This window comes from Epinephelus fuscoguttatus, linkage group LG2 (genome assembly GCF_011397635.1).
Source record: "Epinephelus fuscoguttatus linkage group LG2, E.fuscoguttatus.final_Chr_v1".
Lineage (NCBI taxonomy): Eukaryota > Metazoa > Chordata > Actinopteri > Perciformes > Serranidae > Epinephelus > Epinephelus fuscoguttatus.
Genome location: NC_064753.1, coordinates 31,826,518 through 31,838,807, shown reverse-complemented (window position 1 = coordinate 31,838,807; position 12,290 = coordinate 31,826,518). Strand labels below are relative to the sequence as shown.

The window sequence follows — 12,290 nt, the reverse complement described above, 5'->3', positions numbered from 1 at the left end:
TGTCAATGAAGATCTTTGTGAAACTTCAAATGCTGTGAGGAGAAAACACAAGTTACTAAGAGTTTCCCATGACAACAGTACAGTGTTGCAGTATTCAAGATTGATCTTGGTCTCAAGACTTCTTTTTGAAGGTCTCCAACAAAGAAAATTCAGACTGTTATTTCGAGACTGATCAAAACCATGACTGAGGGGATATCATTCAGTTGCCTGTGCTAAAAAGGAGTGTTGAATAAAGATGGTTGAATTTATTTCAACTCTTTAGTGTTTGTTTGTATTTGTTTGTTCATAGAAAACAAAGGAAAATGTCACCTGTGCTGTTTTATCAGGCCATCTCTCATGGTAGACTTTACATACACATATATACAGTATATGGCAATAAGAGGAATCGTCATGTGTTTTCTGTGGGTGTTTTTATGGGGAATGCAGATCTTTCAAATCAGTTTAAAGAGTGCCTGGTTTCCACGTTCCACATTTTATTGTAAGTGTATCATGCAGTTTGGGACCTCCAAAGTCGTGGTCTTGACTCGGTCTTGATACACTCTGGTCTCAGTCATGATGACTTGGTCTTGGTTTAGGTGGTCTTGACTACAACACTAAGTCAGTGGCATAAGGTAGTTACAACGGGCCCCAGTGTAAGATATTATGACAGACCCTATGGTGCACTAGTTACTTGTTATGTGCCTGAACTAGCTTTTTCCTTTTTCGGGGAAATGGGGGGTGACGGGCGTGAGCAAGTAACAAAACGTGTAGCTCAGCGTGTGACGTAAACAGTGACATGGGAGGGAAGCCGCGGCTAGTCAGTCCTTAAGTTGGCCCGTCCTTCACCGTCCCCGTCACTTTACGATTAATGGCCTCTTCGTTTGCGAGGACAAGGAGGGCGCGCAATTCCTTGTCTTCCCAGTTGCTCATCTTTACAGTGTCCATCAGGTTTGCGTTTCCCTCTTGCTACTAGCTGCTCGCTAATTCCTGCTATCAGCTGTTTCCTGTTTATCCACCGCCAGTGGCTCGCACGTGCGGCGTCATCAACAGCCCCTGCCATTGTGGAAGGCCGCCTCGTTCTGTTTAAACTAAAAGGGTTCCGCCAATATGACTACCCTACGTGGTGGAAAATTGGGCGCCTCGGACCAACTTGCCAATCCAGCTCTGTGTGTCTAAACGCTCGCAGCTTGCCGGCAAAACGGCCCAACATTCACCAAAAATCTGGCAGTGTAAAAGGGGCTTTATTGTCACACGATCGAATAGAGACTTGACATTGGATAACACTAACATATATTACCCAGAAATCATCATTGCATATATATGTGACAAAAATGCCAATGGAAATTGTATGGTTTTTTTTTTATAGTTTATTTCTAGTTTATGGAGAGTAGTAACATATTTTGTTATAGATTGCTACTGGCTATTTTACAAAAAAAAAATGGGATGAGATGGGTTTTCCTTTTCAGAGGCGCATATAGTAAATAGCAAATGGACTTTTTCTTTGACCAAAGGCATATTTCTAAAGTAGCACTCCAAAACACTCATAAGGGCCTGTTTTCTACCCAACATGTAGTCAAAGGGCCCACTCTCTCTATGGGCCCCCTCACCCCATTGGCCCCAGTGCGACCACCCTGCCTATATTGTCCAGGTTTACACCCCTGGTATTAGACAAATTAGAACTTCACTCATCCCAAAAAGGGAATTTGTGCAAAAGATGGGATGATAAACATTATATAAAAAAAGGACACATCTGCTTTGTTTAACTGCGAAGAGATTAAAACTGCCTAAACTTAGAATTTCAAGTAATTTATATGTGAAGATATGTGTTTGTGGATTTTTACAATGTAGTAGCCCATCTATGTGAAATACTTTCTACTTCTAACCACCTACTTGGTGTCTGGAATTGGATGTTTTAGCCACACTCTTCTTAATTTAACGGTTGCAGTCTGAGTTAGAGTGTGCAGTAAGTCAAAGCCAGAGTGAGATAATAATGTGACTGTGGACATGTTTTCCTTTTCATACACAAAGTATGCACTTTACAGGAGACGGCATGGCAGAAACATCTTCAGGGTTGAGTGGGGTGTGCACACAAATACAAGTGCATGGTACTTAGATGGAGGTCAGACTCAAATCAGATTCAGTTGCAAACACTCACAACAGTTATTTCAGTTTATTTCAATAACAGCAGACATTGGACTGGAAGGTCCTGACAAACTAACGGCTGACTTCTGTCTCCTCTACACACACACACACACACACACACACAAAGAAAAACTGTATTTGTGCATGTTTAGTCGCCTCTCACCTTCCCAGACACCTCCAGCAGCGACGCCAGTGGCGAGCAGGCTGAAGTGTTTTGTGAGGTTGGCCTTTGTCATATGTCACACTCTGCCCTTTCCTTTCACACACTTTTTGTCCAGGCAAAGCAACATGTCCAGACTGTGTGTGTGTGTATGTGTTGAATAGTTGTGTGCACCAAGGTCTGTACAATTACATTTCTACCAAGGCACATCGAATCACTGACAGCAATGAATGATTTTGGGAAGGCATTGAAAATATCCCATAGCTACTTTTGAATCTTGTCAAATCATACTCCACATTTTCTGAGGCAACAGCAATGGCACCATCGCTGTGGAGCCCCCATGCTGCTTCCCTGCCAGCTCTGAGAGTTTGATGAGTGGGTACTCAGGGAGAGAGGCAAACAGTTTGTTTGATGGGTAAAGAGCCAACAGCCTGGTGCAGCCATGAGGGATCTTACCTGCATCACATGGAGTCTTGTAACGAAATATCAAATAGACTTTGCACGATCGAAATTGTGTTAAAGTTTCCGTGTGTAGGATTTAGGGGGATGCAGTGGCAGAAATGGAATAAGAAATAATAAGTAAAAACATCTGAAAATAATTGTTGTGTTCTCCTTACCTTGGAATGAGCTATTTATATCTATAAAGGTTGTTGGTCCTCAGACATGGAGTGCGCCATGTTGTACTGTCATGTTTCTACACAAGTCCAGAACGGACAAACCAAACACTGGCTCTAGGTAGGGCCATTTCTGTCTTTGCGTTGGCCACTGTAGTTAACAGCCCCTCTGTAGCTTTCGGAGAGAAATTTGAATAAATCCAGCTGTTAAAAGGAGAACTTTGTTGATGTTTTCACAGCAATATAAAACAGATATTACAGAGGGAATTATGATGTATTATATATAGTAAAAAGGCTTTTTGCTATTTTTTTTTTTTTTAAAGATTTTTATCAATGTGAAAGAAGGTTAGGTTAAAGGTTGTTTCATTAATGTGTATTAGTGATTTTTTCCTCATTCAAAGGTAGTGTGATAAAGCACTGAATGGCTTTTTGGTAATAAACGTGCAGTGCTTTTACTGTTGAGCAGCTTGCCTAGGGTGTGTGTTAGGGCCACCACTGGTTATCGGGAAAAAAAAGGTGAGCACACATTAGCAGGTGCTCATTGCAGACAGGCCAAACAGCAAAGAAGAAGCATTGATATGTAGCATGAAACTGTTTAATTCAATGTTTTTCCAGGTTTTGGTCACTTTGTCTGTTTGTTGTGGAGAGAAAGAGACCTCTGCAGATAATTCGGCTCCCTCACCTCACAATGAACACTAAAGGAATTCTAACCTGGAGAAGTTTCAGCTGGTTGCAATCCGCTATTCTCACTGCTCGTAGATGCCACTAAATCCCCCTAAATCTTACACACTGTTCCTTTAAATATATCCACATACAGTAGTATATGTTTTGTGGAGTTTTTTCAGTGTGTCTTCAGTGTGGTTCTTAAAAAGTCTTAAATTCAATGTTGCAACAATAAGGCCTTAAAAGTCATTAAATATTCTTAAATTTGAATTTGTGAGGTCTTAACTACGACATTCACAAATACTAACATTTGATCTAATTTCATTTATCCATTTTGAATCTCTTCTTGTGAAAATGAGTCAAATGTTCCTATATTTCTAATGTTTCGAATCTTTAAAAACTGTAATACTGTCATTTTACTTCATACTTGCACTTACTTATCAGCAAAATATAGACTGCCTTAACTCACTCTGATAACTATATTCCCACATAACACCTCTGCACGAGACCACATATATACTGTACTACTTGCCTGTAATGCTTACCTGCGATGCTTAAATAAGTAAAACATGATTTGTCCAAAAGTGTCCTAAATTTGGTTAAAAGGTGTCTTCAGTGGGTCTTAAAAAGCATTACATATTAACTGTCTGATACCTGTAGACACCCTGTTTTTGTGTCTAGAAATTTGGTAACCCCTGTCACTGCAGACAATTCATACATCGCCTCTTTCTGTCCTCTGGTTTGTTCAATGTAATTTCCTTCGTTTGCTATTGAAACTGTCAAGAATGACACCGATGGTGACTGTTTCCAGTCTGCAGGAACGGAGGCCAATCACCAGAGTTCTGCTAAAATGTTAAAATGTCACACTCCAGCAGAAATTCCTCTCAAGGCAATTTTGTGTTACTCTGGAAAAAAAATACTGCAGCTGAAATTTTAAAAACACTATTGATAACACACTTCTCTGCACGATGTTGTTTTTCCTGTGAAAATGATAATTAATGGCTCGAAATTATTTAGCGTTAATTTCCTGAAATTTAAATTGCGCCGTAACAGAGTGAAGTTTTCTGCAGAGCCAGCTAATGTCATTTTCTTGTTTTCTTAAAGACATGATGGAAGTTTTCTCTGCTCTCCATCCTCCAGTTAAAGTCTTGATCTGTTTTTATTTCTTTTTTTTCCCACACTGTGTGCCTTCACTTTCTTTAATGCCTCAGAATGAGATGAAAGCCCAGTGCAATTAGGCTTCTTATCGTTTTAATTAAGAAAGCCATTCGGCCATATCTGCCTCCGACGCCATAACACATAATGGCAGAGAGTCTCTGATGCCTGAAGTAGTGTTTGTGTGTGTGTGTGTGTGTGTGTATGTGTGTGTGTGTATGTATGTACCGTGTGTATGTGTACAAGCCTGTGTGTATGCGTACGTCCTAGTAACACAGTTCCCAACAATCTCTCTCCCGCCCGTCTTTCCTCTTTTATCAGTCCGTGTTCTCCAATCACTATTCCCACTTGTGCCTCTCTCCAAACATGCTGTTCTTTCCCTCGTTATTTCCTCCTCCTCAAAGAGACAAGGTCAAAGAGTCCTGTATAAGTACTTCAAACTCAATTCAAGTATGTTGTCTGAGTGTTTCTTTTCAACCCTTTTGTCAAACACTGCCTCAATTATGCCGATTCCTTCCCGCCGCTTAAACATTTGCAGCCAAATGGACCAAATTTATGGTATTTTATTAGTTTCAGCTCATGCATACACACACACAGGACACATTAACAGATTATCAGTGTGCATGTAAACTGCTATTTCTCCATATCTATTTGCATAAGATGTAACCAAATTATTCCTACAGTTTGTTTTCTTTTTCCCCCTCATCCAAAAGAGGAGGAGAAAAGGGGGAAACTGTAACTACCCTGTTAGTGGTGTTAACACCCAACCAGGCTCCTCTTCTCCCTCCCTCTGCTCTCTCCCCCTCTCCCTCCATCCTCCCCCTCCTCTCCTGTTACCCTGGCCTATCAGTGCGGAGCAGTGGTCTGTGAAGAAATTCCCAATATCTAAATTTACACACTGTATCAATCTTGTTTAATAGACTGGAAAGCTTATAGCCGCCGTGGCAAGCCGGCAGAGAGGGCAGCGGTGATAAATTGTCAGTGTGCAGGCGACAGCCGCCCGTGATGTATAATGAAATATTTATGATTTATCCCAGCTAATAAACTGAAATGAAGTGCGTGATGTATGGGAACAGATGGGCCCTCCATTGATGCTGAAGCGGAGAGGCAAGAGGGGGGAAGAAGAGACAGGGAAAATAGGTGGAGAGAAGGAAACAGGAGATGTGATGAGAGATGCTCCAGAAGAAAAAAATAGAGGACAAGGATGAAGCCAAGAATAAAAAAATAAAAAAAACATGGCTGTGTGTGTTTGGCTGACACTGAAAAAGTGGACGGGAAATACAAGATGGATAGAGGGATACAGGGTTAGAGTAGAGAACAAATGAGATTAAATGATGGAGTAGTGGAGAGATGGAAGATGGCAGTAAAAACAGACCACCATCAAAATACAATTCTTCTCCAAAAATGCTTCATCGTGTTGATTTCAGGTGAGGCAGAGCCAGTCCTTCTCTGTTAATGATACCATATTTCAGGTGTGGACTTTGTCCTGCTGTATTGTGTGCAACACAACAGATTAACCTGGTGGAAGTGCTCCTAACAGGGCAGTACTCGGGATTAAGGTAAAGGAATGAGCCCAGAGTCTCCCAGTGTAACCCTGCACCTCTCCTAAGAAATAAAGGACTAGATAATTACAGACATAGACAGTTTGGGAGATACACTAGTTAGATAAGAAGATTGACACTACAGTAAGTGTATTACACAAAATCCTTCAGTGATTATCAACCAAAAATGTTTTTTAAAGTAATTTTCTTTGTATTTATCCAAATCCCATCTCCCTGCACCGTGGTCTTAGTGTCCCTCCACAAGGCCAGGTATTGAATTCTAGTTGAAAATCCAGTTTTTAAATCCCTTTATTTTCATTTATTTCAAATTATTGTTTGGTGTTTAAAGAAAAGGTCTAAAGAGCATCTTTATCGGGGACCTGTTACGCTCATTTTCAGGTTCATACTTGTATTTTGGGTTTCTGTTAGAACTTTTTTACGTGCTTCTGTGTTCAAAAAAACACTTGACACTGTCTGTGCTGTAACACCTGTATTATCCTCTGTGTCTGAAACACTAATTTTAGCATCTATCTTTTTAAGCCCTCCTCCTGAAAAAGCCCAGTTTGTTCTGATTAGTCAGCATTTCCGGGTTTTCCGGGGCTTTCGTTTCCCAGTGTCTGACTGTAACGGAGTATATCAACACTTTTTACAATGTAAAATCACCGGTAAAATCTTCTGAATCAAAATCATCACAACTGGATATGTTCCAGCAGGAATATGATCTGAAATCAGGGAGATATTAGTAATGTCAACAACGAAAATTGCATATTTGTTGATGCTAGCGTGTAGTAACATGTAGCAGTGTAGTCTACAGTGTCTGAAGCAGATGACCAAGTACAGAAATTCGTCACGATCTGATGTCATCTTGTCTTAAAAGTAGAAAAAAAATGTTAGAAATAGAGTATTTGGAGCGGTCTGACGCCTGAGGTTTTGGCTCACAGGGACTACTTTTACAAATGTTTATGTCATCATTTGAAACTTTGACCATGTTAATTTAAAACATCCTACATTGTAACATTATATATAATAAGGTAAAGCACAATAGGTTTCCTCAAACCAAAATATTGTGGCAGTAATTAAATAAAATGTATGGAGTGCGCAGGTTTAGCAATATGCCTTAAAACTTAATGACTTACTGTGTGTATTTGTATGTAGTTGTGAAACATAAACTCCATCCTGCAGATGAACGTTTTTTTCACTTGTAATGTAGCGACAGACACGGCCCCTATCCCTGACCTTTGTTGACCTCTTAGTACACCACCTTCATGCAGCCCTCCAACCTTAACTACTGTGTCCACTTAACCTCATCACAGCGTCACACACACATACACACGCACACACACACATCCATCCTCCCCTCGGTCCCAGCTGTGGACACACCACCTGTAATAATCCAGAAGGACACCTTCCTGTTCCTCCTTTTCCTCTCTGCGCTCCTTCCCTCCTCTGTCCATTTTTCTCTCCCTCCGTCTCTCTCCACTCATCCATACTGACCCATTTCCTCTGCTCGTCATCCCCAGGCCCAGCTGAGCCCCACATCCCACATACTGTACTCATCCTCCCCCACACCTGTCCCCCAGACACCTAGCTGTGTGTGTGTGTGTGTCTGTGTGTGTGTGTGTGTGTGTGTGTGTGTGTGTGTCTGGAGGATGATGTGGGGGGATCCTTAACACTCATCCATTCGCTGCACTCTGACTTTCTCTGTCACAAACACACATTAACAGATTTTTCTCCACAAAGCTTAAAGTTGTGGTTTTTTTGGCTACAAGAAAACACTCATAGCAATTAGGGTCGATTAGGTTTTCTTGTAAGCACAGCGTAGTTTACTTCATGAAAGAAAATGCAATAATTAGGAGAAAATGCTAATAACCTGCTGATTTTGCACCATAAATGTAACTAAAAACAGTAAATGGTCAATTTGCAGCTTGTTTTTGCTGCAAATGTTAGTTTTTTGTTGTTTTTTGCCAACGGCAATGTTGGTCTTTCAATGTGTTGGTGGGTCGGTTGGTCCATCTCTGCATTTGGTTGAACTGAAATATGTAATGGCCTGCTTGCCTTGAAGAGTAGTACCAATATCCATAAAGTCCAGACGATGATTTCTAATGATTTTGGTGATTCCCTGAGCTTTCCTGCAGCAACAGCAGTAGCCATTTAGTGCATGTTAGCATTTCGCTCAGAACGCCACTGTGATTAAATACAGACACAGAGCAGCTAGTGAGGCTGTAGACTCTTCCTCTTGTTTAAAAATACAAAACACCAATCAGGTCACAGATTTTTTTCTGATCAATGCATCCGCTTTTTTACCTGATCATAATAAACAAAAAAAAAAGTTCCTTTCCTTTCTTAAATCACCTGTACTCTCTTTCTCCTTGTATGGACACGTCTTTTAGGAGACACAGCGGTCTATAGAGACGGTGTGTATTGGATCATGGGGCGCACCAGCGTTGACATCATCAAGAGCGGTGGCTACAAGATCAGTGCACTTGAGGTGGAGCGTCAGCTGCTGGGTCATCCAGACATCATAGGTAAGAGTGCTGCACTGGTCTCAGCGTGTATGTAGATAGACTGGGATGCATTTTTAATTGTCTTGGCTCTGGAGCACATTGAAGTAAAGTTAAAGTGTCAAGGAATTTAAGGTTGTTCATATCCAAATTAGGTCAATACTTACAGGACTTTCAGCCCCTTGTAAATAGACTATATAATCTCAGAATTTAGGACAGTGCAGCAGGACAATGATTCTAAACATACAGAAAAGATGATTGAAGACCTGTCCCCTAAAATTATTAGAATATCCAGATAAAAGGACTACAGGTCCTACGCTTTCCATCTGATGCACATGCTTAAAGATTAGAGTCCACACTTTTCACCCCAGTTATTGTTCCATTTTAAAAACCAGTGAGCTGAAGGACAGAGCCAACACAACAAAAAAAGGTGGCAGCATCCTAAAGGCCTTCGCACACCAAATCATTTTTCATACGAAATTGTTGCACATTTAAAAAATAAATACCTCATGTTGTGTCAACTCCAAAACTTTAATCCGTCATTAAAGTTTTCAAAACAGGTTCCATTTTTGGCATTTTTTTCACATCCATCCAAAAGCCTTTAAACAGTTGTTTGATCAAGAAGCAGTGAAGAAAATGTGGTGTAACCTGCGGGACAAATATAACCGCAACAAGAGAGAGAGAGGAATAGGGAAGAAGTGGATGGCCGACCAGCAAGAAAAAGAAGCAGAGGCATTGTTGTTCTCGAAATCTTCCACGACAAAGAGAAGGTAGCATCGGTTTCAGTTTAGTTTCGTTTATTTAAGACTTGACAGTGCAAATTAAAAATGTCAGAATAAGCCAAGAGGCTGTTTTTCATCTGTAGTCCCTTGGCCAAGATGTTACACAAGGCTACCTATAATACAACAAAGCACAATAAAAAAACAAAAAACAACAATATACAAAACCAAAATGAAACAAAAAAGGGCCACAAAGTTTAAAAGACGTCCTTTGAGCACACCAACAAGAACAGGACATGCAAATTCAATTTAAAAAGTAGAAAAGTGGTGAAGAAAGTTCAGTGATGGAAAAAATTATTTTAACTTGATTTTATATTGCATCAACTCTGCCTCAGGTTTTAACATATTTGATGATCATTACATTCTTCTGACTAAAAAGTGAGTGTAATGCAGCAGAGTGTAATGGCCACACAGTATTACATCTTAACTCAGGTAGCTGCAGTGCCAAACACAAGACATGGGCAGAGTGGCGACAGCCAGGGAGGTAACTCCAGTGGAGACAAGAAAGGGAGCAAATGTGTACAATTTGCCTCATTTTCTGAATTTTTCACAACAAATAGAACAATGAAATGACGTGCAGAGGTCTAACTACTTGAGCACTGCACTGCGAAATGATAAAATTTGAGTTTTTTAACTGAACAGCATGTCTGCCTTGTGTGATTTTTAATCTGCAGATGTGGCTGTGATCGGGGCCCCAGATGCCATTTGGGGTCAGAAAGTCACTGCAGTTGTGCAGCTGAAGAACGGGCAGAGTATGACCCTGGCAGAGCTGAAGACCTGGGCGAGGTACTGTGACTTTCAGATAGATAATCTGTCTGTTGGTTAGCTCTCTAATGACATTTGAGTGTTGTGTGTATCCGTGTTTTCGAAGTGATGTGAAAGCATGCCACACATTGATAATAGATTACTAACTGACCTTTGTAGGCATGTTGTTATTATTTTCTCTGTGGAGTGGGAAAGATGCTTGTAATAATCCTGCATCCCTCAGTCTAAGGTTGTGTTCAGACTGAGCAGCAGCCTCTGGGGCTGAAATTGAAGCCAGTGGAGAAGTGCAAAAAACTGCCCTTTCTTGAATGGCCACGTGAGGCTGGCTCCAAAAGTGAGTCAATCCTCATAGACACCGATGTTAAAATACCCAACTTTACACCAGAAATTAACATGTTTACAGCCCGGAACAAAAAACTGTTTTGTTCTCTATAGCTAACCTCCTCCTTCATGAGTGAATTTTATATAGCTCGCCCTTTTTAATGTCATTTAGGCTTAAAGTTATGCATAATAAAGCTGAGTGACAGGCTGTCTGCAATACGTCAACACACTATGAGGCAGATACAACCCTCTTCCACAGTTCCACCCTCTCGTTGGAATATGGTCATCTCAGGTCACTTCTGGCTACAAAAATCCAAGATGGCAACAGCCAAAATGCTGAACTTAAGGCTTCAAACCAAGTCCACAAACAGACACAGACACAGGATTAAGTTTTATCTGGCTCAACTTTTGCAGCGGTCCAAGTTCACTTTCCTGGTAGAAGTAAAGTTTATAATTATTTTGTAAAATTCTTTCTCATAGTTTTGTAAACTTTGCAGCAGCAGGTGGTTTCCAACTTGTACTGCCAGTGTAGACTGTGGCTTGAATAACTTACAACCAATCCACCATCCTGAATTCACCAACAACAAAAAAAAACAACAACACAAAAAGATCCCCATATCCCGTTATTGCAAAGGAGTGTTGACCCTGCCTCGGTTGAACCTTATTGCGCTGATTCAAGAAGACTATTTCCACATCTCTTTGTCAGTCTTGTGGTAAACAAATGAAGGCTTCTAATGCAGACTCTGCAGTTCAGCACACACATCCCCAGTGACCCGCCCCTGAGTCCTCAGATCAATAGGAAGGGATGTGAGAGAAAGAGAGGCCAGAGGTGGACTAATGAGGAGATGAAAAAGAGGAAGATGTGGAGGAAGTGAACAAATGATTGTTACGGAGGGCTTTGTCTTACGTGCTAACAGTTTTTTTTTTGTCCTGCCCTTTCTAAATGTCAAGAGAGTTTATTTTGTCTAACGCAGAAAGTCGGTGGTGACTTGCAGCCCTTCGCTTTGGAGTGACTGAAGGCACTTTTTAAAATTTTCCACCCTCTCTACGTATAATTTTGTCTAATTCATTTGTCTGCTTTTTTCTTTACTTTCCCACCATCTGTTTTGTCTCCTACACTAACTCTACTACTCACCACTATCATTTATTCACATCTCTGAATTCTGTATGAGTGCATTTTGTATGTCTGTGTCACGGCTGTGGTCCCCATATGGTGTGGGGGTTTTTAGATCCTACTGCTGTGGCCTGCTGGTCCAGCATGGTGGATTTCTGCGACTGCTTGTGACCCAGGTTAACACACACTTGCACACACATACACACACACACTCTTACACACAGTGTATGCAGCCAGGGGTGCTGCCAGCGGACAGGCAGTGCCAGCACACAGCCCTCTGCTGAGGCCAGGGTGTAGGGGAGAGAGGGAGAGGGAGATAAAATGAGACATAAACAAGTAGATGGATGCTCACTCTTCAGTGCCCTGGCTTCAGCTGTCAGTCTGAATCTCTATCACACCCTGTGCGCCGCACACTGCCTCGAACACACACACGCACGCACAAACACACCGCCCCAGAGAAATTGGTGACACGAGCAAGCCCCATTACAGAGATGTGTATGTATGCACATATACTCACTCACACTTTACTCACTGAGTCAGAGAGACGGAGACATCT

General features: G+C 41.2%; 1 protein-coding gene across 3 annotated transcripts in view; it reads left to right on the top strand.

The window, feature by feature from the left end:
* acsf3 (acyl-CoA synthetase family member 3) overlaps nt 1–12,290 on the top strand; it is a 44,962-nt gene that overhangs the window by 29,785 nt on the left and 2,887 nt on the right. For all 3 annotated transcript variants that reach the window (XM_049601487.1, XM_049601479.1, XM_049601472.1), the window contains 2 exons: nt 8,645–8,779; nt 10,209–10,320. In XM_049601487.1, coding sequence (XP_049457444.1) covers nt 8,645–8,779; nt 10,209–10,320 — 247 coding nt within the window. The remainder of the gene's footprint in view (nt 1–8,644; nt 8,780–10,208; nt 10,321–12,290) is intronic.